This window comes from Trematomus bernacchii, unplaced genomic scaffold, assembly GCF_902827165.1.
Source record: "Trematomus bernacchii unplaced genomic scaffold, fTreBer1.1, whole genome shotgun sequence".
Lineage (NCBI taxonomy): Eukaryota > Metazoa > Chordata > Actinopteri > Perciformes > Nototheniidae > Trematomus > Trematomus bernacchii.
The window spans coordinates 21,262,086-21,289,553 of record NW_022987564.1 but is presented as its reverse complement, the minus strand read 5'-3'; the positions used below and the strand labels follow the sequence as shown (position 1 = coordinate 21,289,553).

General features: G+C 41.9%; 1 protein-coding gene across 6 annotated transcripts in view; it reads right to left on the bottom strand.

Annotated features, from left to right (window-relative positions):
• The window catches only part of LOC117477954 (collagen alpha-1(XIV) chain-like), a 206,395-nt gene that overhangs the window by 103,024 nt on the left and 75,903 nt on the right, over window positions 1-27,468 (bottom strand). For all 6 annotated transcript variants that reach the window (XM_034124781.1, XM_034124782.1, XM_034124784.1 and 3 more), the window contains 8 exons: window positions 27,313-27,458; window positions 20,806-20,935; window positions 14,264-14,403; window positions 14,042-14,168; window positions 13,183-13,322; window positions 11,746-11,878; window positions 11,520-11,564; window positions 10,902-11,047 (listed from right to left, as the gene is read on the bottom strand). In XM_034124781.1, the coding sequence (XP_033980672.1) occupies window positions 10,902-11,047; window positions 11,520-11,564; window positions 11,746-11,878; window positions 13,183-13,322; window positions 14,042-14,168; window positions 14,264-14,403; window positions 20,806-20,935; window positions 27,313-27,458 (1,007 nt within the window). The remainder of the gene's footprint in view (window positions 1-10,901; window positions 11,048-11,519; window positions 11,565-11,745; window positions 11,879-13,182; window positions 13,323-14,041; window positions 14,169-14,263; window positions 14,404-20,805; window positions 20,936-27,312; window positions 27,459-27,468) is intronic.

The following is a 27,468-nucleotide window of genomic DNA, read 5'->3' as shown; positions in this document are numbered from 1 at the left end:
CAAATCAATTTCAGCCCAGCATGATGAAAAAGGCGGCAAGTCTCTAAACTGTCACCGAGCCACACAGTTGGGAGAAACCAGCCTAAATCTAAACTCCTTCTACTCCACTTTGTAAATGCAAACATGGCTACATTAAGTATTTATAGGATTCAGAAACCCAATCTAGTTTTAACAAAGGCTATGTGCAGGCCCAGAATATTAAGTATGATCCATGTGAGACCTTGCCTGAGCTACAATGCTTGGAGGCAAACTGCATGGGGTACACAGGTGATGGGAGTCAATTAAATTGATATGACAATACATTCGCTAAACTGCACACAACTTTGCCTCAACAAATCGGCCAAAATAAGGGATAAACAAGTGTAACCCTTCACTAACTGTAACACATTTAAATAAAAACAGGATGAATCATAGCTCAATTTCTACTTCAATTGAATCTATTACAAAGCCAAGAGGGTACACAGCATTCTGGGCCAATAGCTGCAATGAGTAGAAGATAAGAATCCTAAATACTAGAACAGACTCTGCTAACTCTACAGGGACCCCAAGGGGCTTCCCAGTGGGACTCCGTTCAGTACAAATATCTAGCCAGGTAGCCAGGTCCTAAGAGTGTCAGCATACAAAATAACATAATAATAAGACCTCTGTTGATTCAAAGACAGGGGCCCTAAGGTGACGACTAGAGTGGTGTAAAGTTGCTTTCACTTGACCAGGGGTAAAACGGCTCTGTGCTGGCTGTGCCGTTGTGTTTCTATGGAGACAGCGGCGCAGCCCAGCTAAGAAGACACGCTACCCTTGCCGTCGCGCTCTGCTCTATATTGTAAACCTGCATTCTTTATGAAGTTTAAATGTATAGAAATCTATTGGAAAATGACCGTAATTCTCAATAGATGTATTGATCCAGAGTTTCCGTTATCATTTTCTTTTGCCGGTCAACATGTCCGTTAAAGTTGAAATCTTCCGGACAAAATGAGAAAAGTGCTGGTCAAAGGTCTTCTTTGTTATTTATTGAGCTTTAAAACTAATTGATAACGACTCTATATTAACCAAACTAATTATAGTAGATTAACTACATTATTCAAAAGTGTACAGTAACTTTGGATAATAACAGGGAATAATTAACAGGGAATAATAAACAGAGTCTCTCTCTCTGATCCAGTAATGAGTGACCCGACAGTAAAGAATAAACATATTTATAACTAGTTTTCCCGTCCGATTATACTTCACTCGCGTTTATGTCCATATTGATCAGATCTAGCTAGTTCTAGCTAATGATATGACTGCCGGTGTATCAAAGGACACCTAAACAATAAGTGTTGCTTGGCAACGGGGTGTGGAGGTGAAGTATAGCGCAGCATTATGCATTTGTTTACATGAGGGGTCAAAATGTCCCCGAGGATACATCTCTTTCTGTTAGGTAGCGTGGAAAAGGTAGGACCCAACTGCAGACTACAAAAAGAGGCAACAGGTCTAGAAACAAAAAATGAGCTTTATTTACAAAGCTGATAGCAAGGGTAGCACTAGGAATGAGAGCCAACAGGAGGGGGACAGGAAAAACCAACAATGAACCGACAAGGCACACAGGGGAAGACAAGACTAAATACAGAGAGGGGTAATCACAAGACAAGACACAGCTGGGGTAAGGGAGGCAGAAACACAAGGGCAACAGGTGAACACAATCAGACAATCAGACACACCAGGGAAACTAAGACAGGAAGGCAAACACAGGAAGAAGGAACAGAGAAGACACAAGGGCCCGTTCTCATTTCATCAAATGTCCCTCCTCGACTCCCCTCCTCGACACCTATCCTCGAGACTTAGTCCCGCCCACAGGAGATGCGAGCGGAGGAGTCGAGGAGGGGAGCCGAGGAGAAAGGAGGGGAAGCAGCAGGCGGTTAGAGAAATGAGAACTCCTCTCCTCTGAGCGGTCATTTTAAAGAGACGTCCATTAATGATGACAGGAGGCACAGCAGCCCTCTGTCTGATGGACAGATGTGTTCATGACGACTTATATATTTACTTTGAATTCATTCACAGTGCGGTATAATGAGACAATAACAGGCTACAGATGCGGACACACACACACACACACACACACACACACACACACACACACACACACACACACACACACACACACACACACACACACACACACACACACACACACACACACACACACACACACACACACACACATGTATATATTTATATAAATATATACAATTTCAGAATCAAACAGAGCACTCTCATAATAACGTAACACTATCAGAGACTGGATATATCCCCCCTCTCCCCTCTCTGGTCGCTACAATGAGGGAAATAAATGACGGGCCAAAAGTTTTATTTACAAGTATAACAAGTAAGCAGAGGACACCAAACCAACTGAGACCTATCTGTCCGCTGCATCTACGCACACACTGTACCACACACACCTACACTACACACACGCACCTACAGCTCCTAAAGCATATAATCAGGCTACAGCCGTTGTGTATTTTATTATGTGACGCACAAAATGGTTTTAGAAAGATATCGACTCTTTGTTTGTAGATATCTACTAAACTAAAGCAAATAAAGAGAGTAGGCCTGTTATACTGAGTGATATATATTTTACACACTGCTCTGCTTTCTGCACGGACCTCACAGCTGTTCTCACTGTAAACATCGCGTCGCGATGAAAGCAGTTAATAAAATAATATCCAGGGGATGCATGCAGAGCTGTCATTGGCTGAGATCAGTCCGGCCGTGCGTCACGACTCTTTGAAACATCTCTGTTGCCGGAAATGCATCCACGAAGGAGCCGTGGAGGACCGTGGAGGACCCATCAGTGTATCCTCGGTTATAGCTCCTCCAGAGAGCCTCCTCGACGCCCGATGCTCGGTCCTCGATGTGCATTTCGAGAAATGAGATGTCCTTCAACATGGCACGCTAAAATTCATTTCCGGGTCACTACCGGAGGACCGAGGAGTCGAGGAGTCGAGGAGGGACATTTGATGAAATGAGAACGGGCCAAGGAGGAAAACATTTCAAAACAAAGGTGGAAAATGAAAACATAAATACAAAACCGTAACACTTTCTCCACATTAAATGTTAGACTTAATAGTCAAATTAAGAGCAAGATACATCAGATGTAGGGTGTAGCTATCTTGTGTGCCAAAAGTTGATAAAAATGGCATCCTTTCAATCAGGAGAGAGCCATTGCAATGGTTATCCATCCCAAAGGTCCATGATCTCATACAAATATGGTCACTCCTGAATCCAAACAAAGCAACTTGCCAAACTTGAGTCTACAAACGAATAGATGACTCGCAGTGGCTCATTATCAGTCAGGATATTTAGATTGGTGAAACAGCAGGAACCATAAGAAGAGACTGAATTAAATCCGGAAACAAACTGGTCACAAAATCGACTGTGAAGGGGTCAATGGACACAGAGCAGAAGTGTGGATGGTCCAAAGTTTGGAAGAAAAAGTGTAAACCAGGTGTTTGTTTTCCTTTCCAGTTTCTATAAACTCTAAAAACCTAAAAAGTTGTAATCCTCCCATGACAATATGTTTGCCTTTGGGAACAACATGTTGGTGCAGGGCGATAATAGCCGAAATTCTGTTTACACACTGCCGAATTGCATTTCATGCCCTGCAGCTTAGGTTTATAGGACACTGAATGAAGCTGCTCAGGGAAATAACACTGAGTTCAAAATCACAGATGTGTGTGGACAGATGGCTGCAGAGTGGAGTCGCCTCACGGCAACGACTGGTAAGATAGGGACAGAGCAATATGAATGGACATAACCATTAACTTCAATATTTATATGCATGTAAAGAGCTGAGCATCGAGGAATTCTCAACTTAGTGACAGACTTTAGTGCAATTGGTTAAGTGCCCTAAAGCTGCCGGTATCTTTTTTTAACCATTTGGGGGCAGCAGCAATCCAACACAAGATGACTTACAAAGATGATTATGTTTCACAAATAACTAGCTTTTCACGTCCAGCAGACATCATAATTGATTTGGAGTAGTGTCACAGTATTTTGGTCTCTACCAACTCCTGAGATACATGTCTACATACAACCTTTGTTAGTTAGCTGGTCTCTAACTGTGTCTGCCAGCTGTTTGCTGCTGAGCAGGTAATGTACAGTGGCTTTATAAGAAAACCAATTAAAAATAAAGAAAATACTATAAAAAGCTGCGTAAATCTGAGATGTCAACTTTTCTTAGGGGTTTTCACTAAGAGAGACTCCTAACATTCATTTAAAAATGTTGATTAGTAAGCCTTAAGATAATTCCAGGTGTGAAGATTATCTGGCACAAGGTAAAGATTCTGATAAATCCTTTCTTTGAGTCCTACTCAACAAAGTGTGTTTATAATATGTGCTACATCCTTCTTAAAACAGGCTTCTACGACAAAAACATAAACCAGTGAAAAGGACATGTGCGTCATCGGGAGAAGTCAGTCACCAGCCAGCAAAGTGAGGTGTTCGGCAGTGATGGAAACTCAAACCAAAACACTGAGGTTTTCAGGTAAAAGTGATTTGAGAGTCTCACAAAACGATGTGGAGCTGCATGTCTAAGTGGATAAAGCAGTGAACAGACAACGAAGCACAAACTACTGGGTAGACTTGGCAACGACAACAACAATTTTCACTCTCCAGACTGCTCATTCAAAGGAAAAACATTTAACGGTAAAAAAAAGTGAAGCCAAAACCACCTAAAGATAAAGTTTTGGACTTTGTAAAACTTGAACCATCAAAACTTGTTGTTCTCAACATTTCTATCAGAGAAGAATACGTTTCCATCTCGCTCTTAAATAAGGCAAGAGAAAATTGAACACCATATTGGTCTGGTTTTAATATATATTGGATACCATTACTGCACTTTTGATGCATGTTTGTAACGGCTCAACTGATCTAATCATGTTTGAAAGCACTTTCGATAAAATTGCTGCATAAAAACTGTGAGTTAATTACATTTAATATAATTTGTTCATAACTCCTGAGCCAATACTCCACCCACAATTTCGTAAAAGTTATTAACGGTTTGAGACCAAATTCCATCAGTAAAGATAAAGTGGGATAACTGCCATCCAGAAATAATCGTATGTAAATGAGGAGTTTCTTTAGCTTTGTAATGGCTGGTGTCCCTCCCTTGGCAGCTACAAACCACAGAGTGAAACTTGCTTTGGAAAAGAAGCCTGCCAGTTAGTTTTTTTCACCTCAGCTGATAGATATCTAAATGGTAGCTATTGAGTGCAGCACTTGGTGATTCATGACCTGACCGGATTGCCAAACAGAGCCCACAGCTGTTCGCACTTTGATAAGAGATCTCATTTAACAGGCCACTGGTGTGAGCAGCTGGCGGCTTTTTATTGTCAGGATGAAAAGGCTGATGTGGGACCTGTGGCCAGCGTCGCCCGCAGACACACAGTGCCTACCAGTGTGGTGACAGCACAGAATCACACACACAAATACACAACTGTCAAATCAGACTTTCTGCAATATGTGACTTTGACACATAACAGGACATTCCCCACTACTACACCCTAACACTGAGCAATATAACAAAATACAAGGGTGCATTTTTCATATAGCCTATACACTGAGGTATTGATTACAACATAATAGTTCAAATAAAACAAGAAAAGTCTACCAAATAATGATGACATGATGAGCAGCATAAAATAAATCTTAATAAAAATGTAATTTACAATTGGTACTTTTTATATGCTGCCATGAACTTGAGTTGCAGGCTCAGTGGGGGTGTGCATGGGGCGTTCATGCTAGCTAATCATCAGCTCATTTGTGGTCCGATAAACAGTCATCAAATTCAGTATGAGCCAAGCTACTCTGATTGTCATGTTTCATATTACCTGATATAACTATTGTCATACTGTGTTTTTTTGTGCTCATTTGTCAAGCTAATGTTAAGCGTACCTTCTTGGTAATGTTTTCACTAGCAAAATACAAGCTGAGAAGATGTGTTAGTTGGCCAATTTGCCAGAACACTTAACAGCTAACGTGATTCAGGATAATAACGTTTTTAGCCAATGATTGATTATGTATCGGTACAAACCAAATTATTCACCACTAGTTAACAAAGAGAAATGCAAGGCAGGGGAGGCCAATTATCTGTTGCCGTGACTTAAAGGGGACCTATCATGCAAAATGCACTTTTGTACGTCTTTTATACATGAATATGTGTCCCCGGTGTTCCAGGGAACTCATCAAGTGTCAGAAAACACAACCCTCTCTATTTTCCTCCATACCCAAATCTCTAAAAACGGGGCTGCAACGGATCTGATACAGACTGATACAGATTTGAAATTTCTCTGACGTCAGGAACGACGAGCTCCGCCTATATGGCCAACTCTCCACCTATCAGGGGAATGTGGGGTTGGGCCACGGCCGGCCATTGCCGCTCGAAAGCGCTGGAGACGCTGTAGTACATATGCCAGGCCTGTAAGTGGCGCTGTAGTCTGCCACAAAAGCAGCGAAGAAGACTTCCCGTGCATGGTTGCCATGGTAGCCCTTCTGTTTATTCTCCGCTGTGGATCTTTTTCTCCCTCCCCGAGGCAAGTGTTTGCTCCCGCTGCTGTAATTCAATGCAATCCCTCCCCGTCGAGGCAAGCACTGTAATTCTCTCCGGTTAGTCCACCAGCAGATGACAAACACCCTCCTCTCCGCCTCTTCCAAGGAACGAGGGGACCGTGCGGCAGAGTTTCAGTTAGATTTTTTTCCGCCGGTCAACATGTCCGTTAAAGTTTAAATCTTCCGGACAAAATTAGAAAAGTGCCGGTCAAAGGTCTTCTTTGTTATTTATCGAGCTTTAAAACAAATTAATAATGACTCTATATAATCATTAGGGCTGTCAGTCGATTAAAATATTTAATCGCGATTAATCGCATGATTGTCCATAGTTAATCGCGATTAATCGCAAATTAATCGCACATTTTGTATCTGTTCTAAATGTACCTTAGAGGGATATTTTTCAAGTTTTTAATACTCTTATCAACATATGAGTGGACAAATATGCTTTATATGTTTGTTTATTATCATTTGAACAATGATAAATATTCTCATGAATATTAAACACAAAAACCTCTGAATATTACAAATATTCGCCTCAATTCAACCTGTAACCTCTCATACAATAATACAATACAAAGTGTGTGTGTGTGTGTGTGTGTGTGTGTGTGTGTGTGTGTGTGTGTGTGTGTGTGTGTGTGTGTGTGTGTGTGTGTGTGTGTGTGTGTGTGTGTGTGTGTGTGTGTGTGTGTGGAGACACTGTGATGGATCGTTGGAGCTACAGTATGTGCAGCTCAAGGCATATATGCTCGAACGGGAGCTGCAATCATGTTGCGCGTACTATCCGTGCTGAGTGTGCTGACTTTTCGTACAATGTCCCACTGTCTGGCTACCTGCATAAAGTCAAGTGCTCGGCGCAGTTGTCGGCGAAATGTCATTGAAACAGCTCCTTATATCCGTTAGCGCAGCTAGCTAGCACCAGATGCTAACAACAACAACAACACGTAAGGTGTGCCTCGCTCGCGCGAGTCGCCCCACACATACACACCCTCCCGGTCCTCCCGATGGCCAGTCCGGGCCTGCCGGTGAGCGTGGAAGTGTGGTCTGCCACAAGCGGGCAGCAGGAGCGGGGCTGTCAGCATCAGCTTGTAGATGGTATTTTAAACTCGATGCGCTCTGAAACTACGGGGCGGCGAGGACAAAAAATACACATGCGTTAATCGCGTTAAAATAATTAGTGGCGTTAATTTTTTTTTGCGTTAACGCGTTAGTAACGCGTTAACTTGACAGCCCTAATAATCATATAAGAATAAAACACGGAGGACGGAGATCTCTTTTTGTCCCCCTCTTCTGACAGCCCAGCAGCTGATCAGAGCACGCTCCCCTCTCCTGCAGGGGGGCGTGGTCAGCTGCAGCTCATTTGCATTAAAGCTACGTCACAGAATCAGCCCCTGCAAAAACAGGGCTGGAAAAGAGCAAATAGAGCGAAATTAGGCATGGCTAAAATGCATGATCTGTTTGGTATTTTGAAAAATAAACTATATTTATATACTTTATATAGGTATGGCCCTACAATATATTGTTCAAATATAGCATGATAGGTCCACTTTAAGCTAGCGGTTAGCAACAAGCGGTTAGCAACAAGCGGTTAGCAACAAGCGTTTAGCAAGCTATAGCTGTAGATACGCTGCATGGATCCGGGGTTTGTTGCTTTATAACAGTCAGCGGATACAGTGATTTGCAAACAGCAAAGCTTGACAATTTAGCAGCAAGATCCCTGCTGAAAAAAAAAGCATAGAGCAGTGTGGATGTCATGCTGGTCTGTGCTGTTTTTTTTCCAGCAGGGATTAGACGGGAACCTCCATGACTTAGCTGACGATATTCACTCAAGACATTATTTTGCTAACGTAAGATAGCTAGAAGTGTGTCTGCGTTAGCAAGCAAGCTAAGGTCAGACTACAGAAGAGCAGCGAAATCAAGGTCATACTTTATATTTCGATTGTGGATTCTCTGAATTGAAGGTTGCAGATTGTTCATAGTGGCTATGGTCAAAATAAAATGTAAGAACAATACAGATATGTTTTAAAAGAAAATTAAAATAAGATTCTAATTTATTGTCTAGCATTATTTTTTGCTGAACAGGAAACTTTTGGAAATCATTCTGAATATGTTTTATATATGTACACATTCATTTTTATTCATTAGATTGTCTATGCTGTAATTGTATTATGTTGTATTATGTTTGTTTCTGTAAACAACAACATTTCACATGTGTCCATCTGGGAAATGGATTCCTCCACTGTTGCGTAACAGAGGTTGTCCTATGCTGCCCATATTTTTAAACTCTCTGAGACAATTTTGTATAGGCAGTATAGGCATATTAATTTGTTTTCGTTCACCAACAAGATGTCATTTAGTCTCATATTTTTTGGAGGATGCTTGTGAGATAACGGAGTGCGATTATGAGAGCAAGCGAAAGGATGCTAAGTGCTAACTGCTGTAAACTTAATTGTCACAGGTGTTAATCAAACCATGATTTCATTTTACATGGTGAAGGTACAATACACTCATATCAACATTCTATATAGCATCTTAATGATTGCCTGTCAACCATTCAGCAGTGTCCACACACAAAGTACATTCCATTTTTGCGTCAGTGTTGGTTTTCAATACAAATATGTTCTTCACTCTCTCTGCCTCTTTTTTGTGGCTCATTAGTGTGAAAACCTGTCATTCTATCTCTTTCTCACTCTTTCTCTCTCATGAAACTCTTTTGAGGATCTGCCACTATTTTCATCATCATTCTCCTCCTCTCCCTCCCTCTCTCTTCCTATCGACTCCCTTCTGAAGGCCTGCCATGAACACAGTCTCTGTGTCCCTCCCTCTTTCGTCCGGAGGATTTTCAATTGGAAGGCCTGCCATCGTCTTCCTCAATCATCTATATTCTTCCTTTGAAGGCTGATTGCAAGAGTTAGATTTGCACTTGAATCAGGCTCCTTATAGCCACCTTTTGAGTTCACCCCAGTACAACATGTTGTGTACTACGCTGTAACAAGATAAATGGTTCTGAGATGCATTGCAACCGAAAACCCCAGGAAGTGCGACGGACAATGAAGCACATTTCTGTAGTGGCCCAACGGTGGTACTACAACTTCCGTGTCAGTCCGTGACCAAAAATACTTTTTCTCATTGATTACATTGAAAAAAAGATGAATGTACATTGTTTTTAACTAAAGGAACCCACCCAGTACAAACACTTTTATAAATAGATAAAACATATCTTAAAAATCACCTCATGTCAAAAACACTTTAAATCCACATTTCCTAAGGCAGGGGTTTTCAAAGTGTGGGAAGGTGAGCCTCCCCTCAGAGAACATAAGAACAGCCGCGCCCCCCTTCCCAATTATTATTGCTATTATTATTATTATTGTTGTTGTTGCTATAATGCAGGGGTATTCAATTGCATTTCAAAGAGGTCCAGTAAGAGAACATGTCATTAAACGCTCTGTTTTCTCTGTCTACCTTTCTCTTTATTGAGCACGCCATTTGAAATGACTCCGACTGTTTCTCTCTCCTTGTCTCGTCTCTGTGTTTGAATCTATCGTGCTCACTGACTGCACCGATTTGATTGGCTGAGTAGCGTCACCTCCTTAAAACATTAAACAATAACTTTTTTAAACCTTTTTATCTTTATGTTTTAAACATGTAAAAAAAAAATGTACATTTACATTTTCAACATAGGGGATAAATCCTTATATGCTCCCGGCAACACACTGAACTGTCAACTTTGCCTCCTTATTACACTCACCCCTACTTTAGTGGGAACAATGAGTCTGCGTCTTTGATGCGCACAGGCGGATGATGCAGGGATGCAATGTAGAGAGGAATAAACGCAGATCCTCCTCTGGCTGCAGCCTTGACCGGTTCTTGCTTTTGATCAAAGTCAATGCGGAAAACCCGCACTCACACAGGTAGGTGGAGCCTGGGGCGGACTGGGACTAAAAATCAGCCCTGGAATCTCACCCAGCCCAGCCCACACAAATTGGTAGAGCACGCTAGTGAACTGTCAACAGGGGGGGTGCTCGTGAACTGTCAACGGGGGTGGGAGCCTCGCTGTGTGGAGACTGACGTCTGTCGCCTGTCAGCGCAACTTAAATTATGCTGTTTAAAAACATAAAAAATAAAGGGCGGTGCCGGCTGTCAGCGAACCGAGCCGGCCGTCAACGGCCTGCTGACGACCGGCCATTCTGTGATTCTCCAGAACACACTTTGAAAACCGCTGTCCTAAGGGAATGAGTGGAGATGCAATTGTCTCCCATGAAGTTATTAAGCTAATTCTCATGAAATAGGGCAAAGTTGTCTCTGTTTCCCTGTCTTACCGTCTCCTCTGCCCGGTCTCCCTTGGCACTGATGTAGCTCAGCCGATAATGTCGAACATTCCTCGAGTCCACAGGCTGCCAGGCCACCCGCATACTGTACGTGGTTTCCTCATCAATCCTCATGTTCCGCACGCCGTAACGAGGAGCTGGAGGATCAGAGAGAGAGAACATATCACTGCAGGGCAACATCGGCTCACCGAAGCACAAACCTGACAACTGATCAAATTCAAATGTCATCATTTTGGCATTTCATTTACTCAGGTTTCATGTAAGCGTCTTTTTCGATATCAAAACTTTTCCCTGGCAAAGTCTGTGTGGGAAGAAATCTGACAGCCTTCATGAGGGATGATATGTGTAAAGACGTGGAACAGTGCCAAATCAAAATGGAATTCAGATCTGATTTGAATCCTGATTTATCCATTGTGTAAGTTAAAGTTATAAAAGCTTTGTTGGAAGATATTTCTACATTATTAGATAAGTTCTACTTTATTATATCTCTGCTTGTTCAGGCACTTTACTTCAACTTTAAAAAAAATGAAATGAAAACAGAGTCAAACATTGTAGTCCAAAATGTTAATATAGTCCTAAAATATCAAACAGCTGTAAGGAAATATTTACTTGCGGTGGTGGTGGTCGTCGTTACAATGGTGGTCAATATTTCAACTGAAAAGGAAACAAAAATATTTAACTAATGTGCGTGATTAAAAATGTAACAGGAGTTTACTTCAAAGGATCTTCTGATGTTTTTACAGACATAAGACCAGAACATATATGATGAAAACAAAGTCTACTGAGATTGTGGCTTTAGAAATATAAATATCTGAGGAGTGACATTTATATTTACCGGTGGACTCTACGAGGACCACCTCGTCACTCTCCACCTCGTTCTTATAGATCGCAGCGAGCATGACTTCGTAGTCTGTGAGGGGGGTGAGTCCTTTTATCAGGTAGGTGTTCACTTTTCCGTCGATCAGAACCTGAAACAGAGAAATGTTTTGTGTTATATGAGCAGATGATTGGCTAATAAAGACTAAAACAGTGGGAGTACACCCAACTGAATATGTTTTCAAATCATTCTAAACCTCAGAGTTAACTAGATGTAAATAATTAAGAAACTAACCTTTGAATCCATCACAGCAAGGAGCAGCTCATTTCACTTATTGTATTATTGTGTGGCAAAACAATTGGTATATATTTAAAGTTACCTTACTGCATAAAGTGAAACAACAGCAGATAATGAGAGGCTAGCGGATGAAGAGACACATCGCACATTAGTGCGACAGGAATGACTTTCATCTTTGTGTGGTCACCTCCACTTCATTGGATATCTTAATAGGATGGTCTGATTCAATTTGATCAATGTGACTTGATATGGATCTCTGTTTTAATCAATAATGAGTAACAGAGACAAAAGACAGAAGCAGAACGCAGTCAATTAGTTGGGATTGTGATAGTTTGTAGGATTGATGTTGAGAATAAAGTAGAGAAAACAACAATGATACATAGCTGCAATCTGAATGATGACAGCGATGACGAAAAACTAATCATAAATAACTTAATAATATCATATTGGGTGTATTAAGTCTAAGACAATGGTGCTCTACAACTCTCCTGGCTCTACTGTTTTGTGTCAGTGCCCCATATAAAGGAGTTCAGGTGTTAAGTAGTAGAAATAATGCAGACATTGTAGAGAAAACGGATGCTGAAGGAGAAGCTCTCCATTTATACCACTTCCACTTCAAACCTCATTTTAGGTCAAGCTGATTGGTACGGAGCAAAAACAATGATAACTTATATATAGAAGGATTTTATTTAGCTGAGTGTAGCCTTGTGGTTTTAGGACCTGAACAGGTGTAATAGGAAATTATTCAATTCAATGCTACTACACATTCTACTGTGTGGATATTTTATAACATTTTCATAAGCTGATTTATTAAAATCCTAATTTTGTCTGCAGTAATGTAATGTGACACCACCCACACACACACCCACCCACCCCCACACACCCCCCCCCACACACACACACACACACACACACACACACACACACACACACACACACACACACACACCACACACACACACACACACACACACACACACACACACACACACACACACCCCACACACACACACACACACACACACACACACACACACACACACACACACACACACACACACACACACACACACACACACACACACACACACACACACACACACACACACACCACACACACACACACACACACACACACACACACACACACACACACACCTCTTCACTGTCTCCTCCATCTGTGGATATCCAGGTGAGTCGGTACAGCATGACATCAGAGGCCGGGTGTTTCCAAAACACCCTGAAGCTGTCCGTGGAGATGTCAGTGCTCTTCAGGTCCAGGGGGTCCGGGACGGTCTCTAAACAGAAATACACTTACATTTTTCGTATATAAACTAGAATGTTTATGTTGCTATACCTGACTTGTATTTAATAAAGTCTTTGAATTTTACATTATTTTAAGGGCCTAAAATGTCTGTATTCTGAAGACACTATTTGGGCCGCAGTAAACTTTTTAAAACTTGATTCTTCTTAATAATGCTACATTGAATACAACACATCTGTGTTATAATTGGAGCACTGAGGAATTAGCTGTTAGCAGCACCTGAACGCAGCTTCAATGGGGTTGCATAAGGATGCATTCAAGCTCTCTTCAGTTCAAATGAATATAAGGTGAAGCTTAATTATAACATGGTCTGTTCAAATGTTCTTTTGCTAAATGCTGTTTTTGTAAGGAAACCTGAATAAATAAAGTTGTTTTCACAAAAATATAAAATAGATATTATGGGGAGAATAATTACCTGTTTATTGTCACTACAAAAACCAGGATGCAAGCATTACATCATTTGTTTATCGTGCTATGGAATTTGTAATACAAATTGTGGAAATTCACTGGTATTCGTATATATAACTTTATTTCTGGTTTCTCGACATCTCTATTTGTGAGCCAAATCACCTGTAAAATACTGATTTCTTTATTTCCTAATTATTTTCAACAATTTTAACAATACATTTGACTCTGAGAACCCCATGAAAAAGTGAAACCATCAAATCAAATAATATTGATATTAGTTCCTACTTGTGGTGAAGCTGTCAGTCACAGCCTCAGCTTGTCCCTCGTCGTAGATGGCAAAGACACCAACAGTGTACTCCGTCAGGGAGGTCAGGTTTCCAAGCAACCAGGTTGTCACACGGCCAACATCCACCTGTCGAAAACAGAACCAAAAACATTCAGCGAGCTGCACAACAACAGCTTCCTTCCTCTCTGTAACTGCTGTCAGTAATGAGAGGACGCTCTCACCTCAGTGGTCTGGGCTCCGGTGGTCTTGACGTACATGACGCGGTAACCATTGGCCTTCCTGGAGGCGGTGTCCCATGTGAGGCGCGCGGAGCTGTGGTCCACGTCTGAGAAACGCAGGTTCCTCGCCGGGGTCAACGGTACTGATGGGGGAGGAGATGAGCTAGAGAGTTAATGTCAGGAAACACAGAATATCATGTCCAAAATAAACTGAATCATTATATCTTGATCTTCATTTTACTGCAGGAGATGTGGAAATCCTGAAAGGTGGACCAGCTGCTCAGGAACAACAGAGACACAGCTTTTTTTTAAACATAATTTGTTATGCAAAATTGGGGCCACACACACACCTCATCACTGTCTCCTTTATCTGTGGGTTTCCAGGTGATTCGATACAGCATCACAAAGACTTGTAATTGTGAGAATAATGGCCCTTAGAATAACCATGTCGTTCAAAGTTTCAGTTTCTATTAGCCATGTTTCCTTGAGAAGGCATAATCTATCAGCTCATTTGTGATTTGACTTGTTCTGCAGCTTTTATTAATCAATTTGAATAAACGCAAGATGTACATTTACTCTGATTCTGTACGTTTTATGTATGCTGCAGTTTGAAGTCATATTACACACTAACCATAAGTACTTTAACATGTTGATCTACAGTTTTGATTATTTCATCAGCAATTAGTCTTATTTGATTGGTTGTGTATATATGTTCACAAGCTTCAATAGAGAAATGCAAGTTATCTCCTGTCTTGGCCACGCATAATGAGGACAGTAGAATATCAGAATGTTAATAAAAAACAGAAACACCGTCTGCCAAAGAGCTGCTGTTACTGAGAGGTCAGAGGATAGTTGAGATCGGATATTGTAAGTGAATTCACTCTTACACACAGACTCACATACTCATGGGGGCTTGAACAAGGGTCCGAAACCTTAATTATAAAGTGGGCAGACCCTCACTAAATCTCTACCTCTGGTTCTGCCTCAGCTTCCTCTCCCCCCTGAAGGCTGAGCAGAGGTCTTAAAAACCATCTTACCCTCAGTTTGTTTTTTATTCAGCCAGGGAATGTGTTGTACTCTCGGAAACTTTCAAATTACTTATTCACCTCAATTATACCGGGGGTCAGAATAAAGACAAAGCAGCAGAGGGAGAGAGAAGGGAGGGAGGGAGGGGGGGAGAGACTGCCTCTGCTTTACTGTAGGTCGTGGCAGGGTCAGCACAAGAATAAAGAGGCTGGGAAATTAAAAAGTTTAGAGATAGGTTAGTCTCCAAAGTTTCCAAATGTATGTGTCCGTATAAAGAATATCCACTCCATTAGACCGCCCATTCACAGAGATGCAGGGTGACTTTGCAGAGCAGTGTTTGAAATGTTACAATTTGGCAAAATGATTAAAAGCTATTTGAATAAGAAATCGGAATACTATCTGGAGTGAAAGACTGTTTTCTTTATCACCATTTTCCATACTTTACTAAAAGTGTGGCTGAATAGAGTGGTGCAGTGATGAAAATATTTCGTACACCAACAGTGAAGTTAGCATTGCATTGACTCCCTCATTGGATTGAAGATCATAGCCGAAAATAAGACCTTTGATCAAGAACTCGTTTATGATATAGACATTTTGCTCAGCAGGATAATATCCACATAACACTTTTTGACTTTTGAGCGTAAATGCAATCGACAGAATAAAAAGCTAACGTTGGACTATCAACAGACTACACCATGGTTACATGGCATCACCACGGCTAAGCTAAAGGCAGCTAATGTTCGGAGTGACGACTTTTTGTAGTCTTACTTAATCACTTGTTAGCAACCGCTGTTTTGATGACACAAAGAAGCTTTAGAAATCACCAGTGGGGTATTTACATACATACTTTATGTCGTAGAACTAAATCTCTTAAGCTGTTGTTATCACAAACCTTATTTTTGGCATCTAACGACAAACACTTCCCTAAAATCAAGTGAAAAGGGCTTGAAAAATTGTGATAAGATGGTAGGAAGTTTGTGGAAAGTCAATCTACACATTTCTTTGACTGACATGACAAGTTATCATATACCAAACATTTTTCAAACAACAACTCACATGAACCTGAGGTCAAACCAAGTAATGGACTGGGAACAGCCTGTGTTTTGTCATATAGTATGCTATTATGATCTGTTAACTGTTAATCCACTGTCTGTAGACAACAGAGCCAAGTCTGATTTTGGAGAGTCTTTACCTTTAATCTCGAACACGCTGCTTTTTACTTTTATAAAGGTCCCTTTTTGTGCAGCTGTGGTGACCTCTTTTCACTGTCATTAAAGCTCATTTTGTTACAACAATGCCAAGAAAGGTTACATATCTGGATGAGATGAGGGACTGATGAGGGGCGTTTAAAGGCAGAGAGAAGGTGTTTGGATTATTATGAATAAACACTCTGAGTGAAAAGCACATTAAATCATCTCCCGCGTGTCCAGATGCATCAGGGAACGTGAGACAGGAGAGGAATGGTGTCCTCTGGCTGATGTATTGTATATTATAGAATATCCATTTCAATGATTGCAATAATGCTGATGAAATAAAATCATGCACCCCATCTCCATTCCAGGCAAAATCACTGCAAAAACAGATCTGACTGTCAGGGGCAATTCATGGGGATATGTTTTGGCACTGATGGAATGAATAATTAAATATACATAAAGAGATATGAACCATTATCTGAATGCAACAAAATGATCTGGATGAAGGAATTTGAAAATAATTTGAGAGGGACCTCACCCGCCCAAAAACAACCACTGTAATAATAATAATAATAATAATGGGTTCCATTTATAAAGCACTTCATATTCGAATTCAATATGTCTAACAGCCGCCAGCATCCCTATCTGACCTGCATCCAGAGCCTTACATGCATCATAAAGGACAAACACATGCCCCGTCTTAAAGCCGCAGGCCACAGACCTTAAAAAAGCTTCATAAAACGTTAATTAGTGGGCATGGTGCGGGATGGGGGGAGGAGGCAACGCTTCAAAACTCTTAAAAATGAAAGTGAGGTGCAAAAAATAGCACAAGGGGAAGCCGGAGGCCGGAGCATGCAGGGATTTTGGCATCGGTCGTTGCCAGATTAAAAAACGTGCCGGGACGCGACTTAAACATGCCGCAGCTGTCCTGGAAGAAACACGTAACTGAGCAAACAAAAACAATAAGCAGCAGCTGATCACAGAACCTGTGAGGGGGTGCTGATCCGATAAATCCGATGCTTCCTCATTGAGTTCAAAGACACTCCTGATCTTTAGAAATAGCCAAAACTTCACCGACTGGTTTCTGAAAACAAGTGCACTCAATGTAAACTTCTGGGGGATGTGTGGTTTCCTTCCTGCAGTGCACCAGAGAGCTGAGAGTAAATCTATGCAGAGTAATATGTGCTGAGTTCAGAGGGTCATAACGTCGTCAGGAATTTAATGAAATTGAATTTATTCAACAGTCAATACAGCTCTTTGATGTTTCTCAGTGATATTCAAATGATTGTATGAATGTGAGGGTCCATTTTTGGAGAGTGAGGACATTTTTTCCGGATGTCGTAACTTCTTCAAAGGACTGGTTTAAACTTGGTCTCAGATTATAAAATAAAATGGCCTTTTTGAGGTTTCCCTCTCCTGTAGTGTATTCAGGTTTTAGTGCATGTAAATGGTCTGCAGAGGCTAAATTCCCTGTGTTCCCTCCAGAGGGAGTTTCTCTTGCTCACTGCAAAGTTTATTAGGATCGATATAACTTATATCAATCCAAACTTATGCTGAGCATGTTTGTGATAACCCTGTGTTGGCATTAGGGATGGGAACGATTAATCGAATATTCGAAATTATATATGAGAATATGAGAATATGAGTTGTGAATATTTTTATTTTTATTTTTTTTGGGAGGGGTGCCTAAGGCCCCGGCCACACGAGGACGATAACGGTCGTATCTGCTACAGTTCACTATCAGATAGACGGTTCGGCCACACAAGGCCGACATGGAAACGCAGAAAACGATAACGATAACGGGTCCCTAGGTGGGTAGATCTGAAAACGAAACGCTCTGGGGGGGCAAACGGCTCCATGTTTACGCCTATACGATCATCAGAGTCGTTATCAATTTGTTTTAAAGCTCGATAAATAACAAAGAAGACCTTTTACCGGCACTTTTCTAATTTTGTCCGGAAGATTTCAACTTTAACGGACATCTTGACCGGCGAAAAAAAGTCTAACTGAAACTCTGCCGCACGGTCCCCTCGTTCCTTGGAAGAGGCGGAGAGGTGGGTGTTTTTCATCTGCTGGTGGACTAACCGGAGAGATTTACAGCAGGAGCACACGCTTGTCTCGGGGAGGGAGAAAAAGAGCCAGAGCGTCCACAGCGGAGAATAAACAGAAGGGCAACCATGGCAACCATGCACGGGAAGTCTTCTTCGCTGCTTTTGTGGCAGGAGTACTGCGCCACTTACAGGCCTGGCATATGTACTACAGCGTCTCCAGCGCTTGCGAGCGGTCTCGAGTGAACGGACACGTTTCTGGTGCCTATTGCGTGTGGACGGAAGATCTTTTTGATATCGATTTCGGTCCGTTTGCATTATCGTCCTTGTGTGGCTCCAGCCTAAGTTGATTACATATTATCAAATGGAATAATTCAATGTATACGACAGTGCCATAGCTAAATGTGTTAGGTCTAAAGGTGTGTTTTGCTCCGCTCACCGGTCCCTCACAGCGGGCAGAGCTGCAGGTGCTGATCTCTCTCTCTTGCGTCCGGTTATACTTCACTCGTGTTTATGTCCAAATCCATCAGATCTAGCTAGTTCTAGCTAATGATATGGCTGCTGCCCCTCCCTACACGCAGACCACGCACACTCAAACCTCATCTTATGCCCACATTCCAGCTGAAAGGGTCTTCTCTACAGCTGGCCTCATTGTGAATCGTCTCCGCACCCGCCTCTACCCTGAGCATGTAGACATGCTCATATTCTTAAACAAGAATGAGTATTGAATAGCTGCATTCTGTAGATAGGCCCTGTTATAGGTTGTTGATCTCTGTTGTAATAGGGTTACGTTACCCTAAAGGCCCTGACACACCAAGCAGTCACCAGAGAACTCGCCAACACCGACACCGACAGTTCCATCGACGAGTTCTCCTGCGTCTTGGCCATGTGTCGCACTGGAACACACCGCAAAGACTTCAGCCGAGCACGTACGAACTGCGCCTGCGTGAGCCACTTCTTGCTACATTTACATTTCCATGTGATGCTTTTATCCGAGGCGACTCACAATAGGTAAATTAACAGCAGTAGACAGTATCTCATTTACTTAGACACTGTACTTAAGGACAATGTTGAGGTACTTGAGACTAATCCTGCAACTTTATACTGACAAATAAACCGATGAGATGAAAAACCGGACTTGACCAAACAAATCACGGAGCTCTCAGCAGAGGACAGCCGGGGACGCTCCCGCCGATATCAGAGATGTCCCTGCTATGTGTGGGAGGTAAGAGAGGACATTTAAGGGCTATGTTTGATGTCTTTAAGTATCACCTGCTGGGGTTTAGCTGCTGTCCTGTGCCTTTTGAAATCGTTTGTTTACGTCCCTCACTTCCGTTTCGCTTCTCATTTGCTAGCTGAACAGCTGGTCAGAGTGGTTTCTTGGCCCGATAGCTTGTGTCCGTATTTTGGCCGATTCAACATGTTGAATCGGCCATGTGTCGACCGTGAAAGGCCAAATAAGGCGTGTCACGGCCGAGGGTTCGGGACACACCAAATTGACTTTGGGCGACAAGGAACGCGTTGCCGCCAGACAACCGAAGACGGCCGAATACGGCCTGGTGTGTAGGGGCCTTAACCCGTTATGTTGTTCGTGTATGATCCCACTTTAATTTAAAAACCAAGTTATGTTTTAAGCATGCAAGCTGTAGGCCTATAGCTGTCAACTGTTCAAACTGTGATCACCAGTTCAATACATTTGACAAATTCGACTTGGTTTCTATACTTATTTGAACATGTATTTCTTTTTATTTTTTTGTAAAAATATCTTTCCCACTTTTTTTCTTTTTTTTTTATATAGGATATGTAAATTTCGGTTAATAGGTTAACCGTTTTTTTGGGGGTTGAATATTCGAAGATACATTTGCTTTCAAATTCCCATCCCTAGTTGGGATGTATACATTTTTTGATTAATGTCACTATTTTTGACATTACTGATGATTTATTGTGTTTTACTCTTTAATTTAGGACAGGTGAACAGGTGGTCACTATTAGCGGAGGGACAAATATTTTTAACAGTATGAATTTTATAAAAAGTAAAACGTTTTATTATTGAAACGGATATAAACGGATCACTGTTAATGTGGAAATGCTTGATGATCGCTCCCAACACTATGTCACACAGCTGCTGCTAACAACCATCTGTAGCTTCAACTCTTATGGCTTAATTGAGGAAATGACTTAATTTGAGTGAGAAATGATTCATCTTAGGGTAACTATTTTTCTGGCGAGGGATTTAGCTGTAAAGAAAATTTGAGTGGTGTGTGTGTGAGACACTCACATGTTGTCTGCTGGCTGGTCATGGGGTCGCTGGCCTCTTCTCCGTACAAGGCGTACACCGTCACAGTGTACTCTGTGGCAGGGGTCAGCTCTTCTAGCTCCACCTCGTTCACGGAATCCTCAACCTTCACCTGTGTACACACACACACACACACACACACACACACACACACACACACACACACACACACACACACACACACACACACACACACACACACACACACACACACACACCACACACACACCACACACACACCACACACACACACACACACACACACACACACACACACACACACACACACACACGAAGGTATGTGCCTTTAGCAGAAAGAGGATGCATCATTTCCAGCAGACATTCTTATGTCATCTTTTCTTGTCTCAGATCTATCTGTCTGATAATCCATCATATTATCTATCGCATATCTGCTCTTCTATCATCCCTCCAATAACCCACAGTCCTGTCCAGACAAGCTGAGAACACTGTGATAACAGTATTATTTCTAAATGTGGATGTTCTTTCACCTACTACTATTTTTCGAAGGTGGGACCAATCAAAGGTGGAGATAATAAACTCCAAGTGTAGTAAACCTTAATCCCATTTAAGGACTCCAACAGGCTGATCAGGACTCTGATGCAAAGCGGAATTAAACTACTATATATCAAGTACATCAATAATTAGTCACAACATATTTATTCTAACATTATTTTTTCAAATGATCGTTTTAATTCCGCTAATATTAAATAGTGTTCTCCTCAGTAGCAAAGGCTAAAACTGCCGATTTTCTACTGAGGTCCTTGAATGCAGGGGGTCCAGATGACTCTTACGCTCTTGTGGGGCCGTGGCTCTGTCATAATGCCGCCTCTTTGAAACGGACATTATGGGGAAATGTGGAATGGTGGAGAGAGATGACTCTTACTCTTAATGCAATCGTTTTTACTGAATGCATTTTTCACACACACATCACTCTAGAACTAGGGTTACAATACGTAACCCACCGTTCTTCTGCAGAGGTCCTTGAACACACCGCGGTCACACTAACTGGGGCCGCGCGCCTTCGTATTAACGCTGTGTTTCACATTCAACAGTGAAACGCATTAATCGGAGCTATTATACCGGGCAAGGTGTGTTTTCTGACAACAGCACGCCGGCAATATCGTCTCTTGAACCCGCACAGTGCTTTGACAGCACTTTCTGCGGTTTATTCCACTCACGTTCGCGCGCCCACCTGCTGCTTCCTTTACTGGAGTTTACAGCGGGGCGGCGAGTGTGGGACAGTATTCTGTCCTCTGAGGATGAGCAAGAAGCAGCATACGCCAAGCTGCGACTACTCCTCATCCACGTGACCAAGGAAATTGATCCAAAGAGCCCTTCCGTATACACGGAGGCTCCCAGGAGATCATCACGGTCTTTTTGGAAAGTGCCCCAGGGACATCACACGGCAAGCCGCGGCGGCCACACCGTAGACCAAGCTATTAACGCGGCCAAATAATCGCTCTGATCCGGTGAGAGAGGGCATCTTGCGGAAGAGCAATGATCGAGACGACTGACATTCAACAGACCGGACTGCTTTCTGCATACTGCTGAATGTCCAATGACCAATCAGAATTTAGTATTCAACTAAGCAGTGTAATACAATTGTACAGGTTCCTTACTTCAAAACACTTTAAAGGGCCCATGTCATGGCCATTTCCACTGATCATAATTCCATTGTTGAGGTATAATCAGGGATGCAAACTCATCAGGTATGAAAAAGGTGACAAGGATCCGAGCACCCCGACCCCACGGAATATCGGCTTTAAAATGAGCAATAACAGAGGATTTTAGCAGTCAGAACAACTAAAGCAGTTAATAATAACAGAAACGCCAAAGAGTCACATCTAATAGAAATGTATAAAAGCATTTATTTTAATTGTGTAGCAGTCAGTTTATACTGTTGAGCATTTTGAAAATGTATTTTCATGCCTCTGTGCAAGGCTTAGTCTTTCTATCTGTATAGCCACTGGTGTAAAGTAACTAAGTTCATAAACTCAAGTACTATACTTGGGTACAATTTTGAGATACTTGTACTTTATGTAAGTATTTCAATGTTTTGCTACTTTGTTCTTCTTCTCCTCTACAGTTCAGAGGTACATGGTGTACTTTTACTCCACTACATGTATTTAATAGCTTTAGTTACTTTACAGATGTGGATGAATGATGTGAAATATAACCAAGTGCTAAATCAGACTTTAGTTCCACCTGGAGTAAATCCACAAGCTACCCTGCAGTATACAAAGTCATTCAAACTAGCTGCACCTTTACCAGCTTTGAGAACACTTTAATGATCAATCATTATAAAACATATCACATATATTATTCTGAAATGGACCAATCTGCACAATCACTACTTTTGGTACTTTGTTTTGATGCCAATACTTTTGTACTTTTACTTGAGGAACATTTTGAATGCAGGACTTTTACTCAAGTACAAGACCTGAGTACTTCTACTTTTAATCAAGTACAAGATCTGAGTGCTTGTACTTTTATTCAAGTACAAGATCTATACTTATACCACCTCCGTTTATAACCTATGAAAAAAGCTATTGGAAAACGAAGGCTAAAGCTAACGTTAGCAGATATGTGATGCTAGTTAGCTAGCTCAACGATAATATTGCTACAGGAAAACTTTTCAGTGCACATCACGCTCTGCCGCTCCGACAAGGAGCTCTGCTGTGAACACCCCGTTCTAACAGCTGTTCACCAGCGGTCCAGTCTGTGCCACAGTGACTCCAGACCGCACAGTTAATATTAACGAACGCACCCGTAGGTAATGTAGCTGCTGAAGCTAGACCATCATCGCGGAGCAGCAGAGCCTTATTATACATCCATGAGCAGAGCCGACAGGCAGGAAGACTCGAGCACACAGCTCACGCTTCATTATAATATATAAAAAAAGAACACCATGCGTGTCATGATGGCAGATAACAGCTCGCGGCCGCAGATTAGTCCGGGTCCCAGACCCGCCCCATACCCAAAAGATATTGTTATTGCAGATCGACATGAATCACACAAACGACTTATTTTGGATTCAAAACGGCGAATTTCGCCGAAAGGGGACAAGTTTGCATCCCTGTATACTAGAATAGATTTATATTGTGCATTTTTCCAAACTCACATTGGTTTCTCATACAGCATCTCTGTAAACTACTTGTATTCACTGAATTTCACTCTCTGCCTTTAACGGCTCGTTGTAGCTCCAAAAGCTCCAGCCCCCACCCTCCCTGTGAGCACAGTGTGCTCTGATTGGTCGGGACGTTGTGAATCGCGCTGAGCTCCGTGGAGGTGTTGTTTCCTTGTTTAGGATACATAGCGAAACACAGCCAAACTCATCCTGAGCACACACAAGCTCACAGCCGAAGTAAAAACAATGAGTGTGGCTTGATATTGAGTAAGAAAAAGGTTGATAAACGCTGTGAGAATGGGTCTGCAGAGAGAATTTCGCCGCGATCCCAACTGTCTGTTATCAGCCTGCAGCCAGGGAGGAGAAATCAGCAGAGCTGCCTGCACTGAGTGTGTGTGTGTGAGGAAGTCCGTGGATTGGTCAATTTGGACCAATCAGCGGGGGGCTTAACGTAACGGCTCCGCGGACGTAACGTAACGGCTCCACGGATTGGTCCATTTGGTTCCGGGTACCGCATGACCGTATCGCGTCATAGCTCTGGGCGTGGCTACTGGGTATCCAGACGTCACGATGCCCAGGAAGAACATGAGAAAGGGTGTACTTTGAGGGTGTGTGACTCTGCAGACCGTTTACATGCATAAAAACCTTCATAACACGCAAGGGGACGGGTAATAACCGGAAAAGCATGACATGGGACCTTTAAAATGATGTTTTTGAAAGGAGCTACAGTATATAAATCAAACTTCTGCAGTTTGGCTTACTCTCTCTATGTTTCTCATTGGAGCTTTGTCATGCAGATGTAAAAAGGATTTCTAACCGATCACTGTCTGATGCCAGATCAGAGGTTCTGTGTTTTCAGAAGATGATTAACTCCAGTATAATACAGCTGCTAACAAAAAAGATTCTGGCAGAGTGGAGGCTGTTTGTCCATCTGCTCTTCTTTCTGCCCATTCTATGAATAAATGGATCTCCTTTTGGAGTCCGAGAGAAATAAGATGAACTGCCAAATTGTCCGTCATATTTCATAACCGATGGACAATTTTAGACAGGGATCGGCTTACTGACTCTAAATATGCTGCGACAAACGTTCCAGATGTATTTTGTCGCTGATTGACCCTTAATGCAATGGTTATTATATACATCATTGGGCCGGTTCAACTTTCTTGTGGATCTTTTTTTAACCAAACAGATCATCGTTCACATGGGTTGCATGTAAATAAAGCAGCATGATGCAGCATCAGGAGGCATGTTGCTGTGCCCGGGTGCTGTTGTGCCTTCTGTCATATGCAGATACAAACACACAATAAAAGATGAATTGCTATTTCGAAATGAAAAATGTCCAAGTTGCCCTGAAATGTTTTCATTAGCCTGGGTTTCAGTGGAGGGTTGAAATACCTAATACAAAAAGAGACTGCAGACTGACTTTAGAATAATTAAAATGATCTTCAATTTTAAGATGATTTTGGATTTGAATGCCTGCCTGTTTTTTTTTATAAGAAAGAAGAAAACATGGCAAGTAAGTGGAAGCACTTTTGGAGCTGTGGATGAATGTGCAAGTGGCGTTGAACATTTCCAAGTGTGATCAAATGGAAGAAAAAGATGACAATGACAAAGAGGTTCTTTGATCGAGGCCATACATGTACAAGACGAGATATTAAACTAGCAGTTGTCAATATTAACTTATTTTTACTGAGAACTTCACTTCTTTGTAAACTGAGAGAGACATTTGAACCTTTTGAATAGAGTTGTCAATGTTATTGTTATATTTTGTTGGCCTTTCTTTCCATCGCTTAATCCCTGTCGGTTTTGTTATAAGGCAGGACAATAGACCACTTCAGAGGGAGATGAAGTCTGCTAGGCCCATTTCTGTCAAGACCCTACCTTAGAATCTCCCTTGCTGTTCACATCTCTCAATATGTGTGTCCTCTCTCTTGGAAACAGCCTTTATTGAGCCCTCTGGCTTTGGCCCAGACGAGTCCCCACATGGCCCCTGAGTGGAGCCAGGCCCGGGCTCTGACAGTAGGGCCTCAGAGCCTGGCTCATCCTCGCCACTGGAAAGCATCCATCCTGGTATTGAATTGAATTGTTTTTATTGCTTTCTGCCTGGAGGGGATTGTGACGACGCTAATAAGGATTAATGGGGAGGAGATACAGATGAGTGGCCGCACCCTTCACACCTCTGCTTTGCTAACTCATTCGTCATTTTCATCACTGCTCACTCCATCGGTCATTACCCGCTGATGCTTGTATACGTTTTTCAATTTATAGTCATTTCTCTTGAAAAAATCTGTGAACTTTTTACCTAAGCCCTGATCAATCTTTCCCTGTTTGTTTTTTGTTCTTTTGTTCTGGGGGGTTGTGCACAATAAAGACGCTAATCAGGGTTTGTTGAGCTATTTATAATGCTGCCTTGAGAAGCTGCAGCTGTGACCTAACTACTTTCTTCTTTGTTATTGTATTTTGCTTTCAAAACATGTCCACCATTTGCTAAAAGCATTATGCCTTTATCATTTTGTTCTGGGTCTTATCCCCTTTACTGATCATTACTCAAGGCAGGGTATACAGGGTGATGAGCTCAATACAAAGAATGCAGGGGATCATATCAGAAACAACATATCAAAGCAGACCTGACTTTAAAGCAACTCTACAGAATACACAGGCTTCAGGTCAGATGTATTCATTTGAATGGCCAGTAGAAGTATACGTTTGCTGACAGTTACCCTATTTTAGCATATTTGGGTAAACTCAATGATGCAACAATTGAACAAACTGCAGGCAAAGACGAAAATATAAAGCCAAGGCTTTGCAAAGTCATGCTCTTCAATTAAGAAGGACACTCAAATGAGTTGTGCCTCACGACAGCAACATAGTCAAATGTGGCTGAACATCTTAACCAAAGCATCTGTATTTCTCAGAACTCAGTTGTGTTTGATATTCAAACTGTGAGTCAGAACTGGATCTTCCACTGCTCAGTTCTGTGAAGTTCTCTTTAGCTCAAACACAGTATCTTGTTCGCAAAAATGTTACGATTTTGTACCCAACTGTATGTGGGAATAGTAGTGGTGTTTGCCATGACATTTTCGACTATATTTTAAACAACACAGTGTAAATGTTACTGACAATCCATAAAGAAAGCATTTTTGGAATATGTAGCTTTATTAAATGTATTACTCCACATTGATTGAGACGCGAGTGTAATAGGATCATAATGTGATCATTAGATGCATCCGTGACACAAGGCAATGAGATGTTTTCTGATCTCCTAAAACTCTGTGGCTTTGCTTTCCTATCTGTATAGTCTGCTCCCTGCATACACAAACCCACACACACACACTCCTCACCTCCTTCTCGTCTGCATGGTCTCCCTCAGTCAGCGGGGCGTAGAGGATCATGTACCCAGAAGCCCCGGCGGCAATCTTCCAGCGGACCATCATGGAGTTGTGAGTGATATCAAACAGCTCCAGGTCGTTCACCATGGGCAGGGCCACTGCAGGACA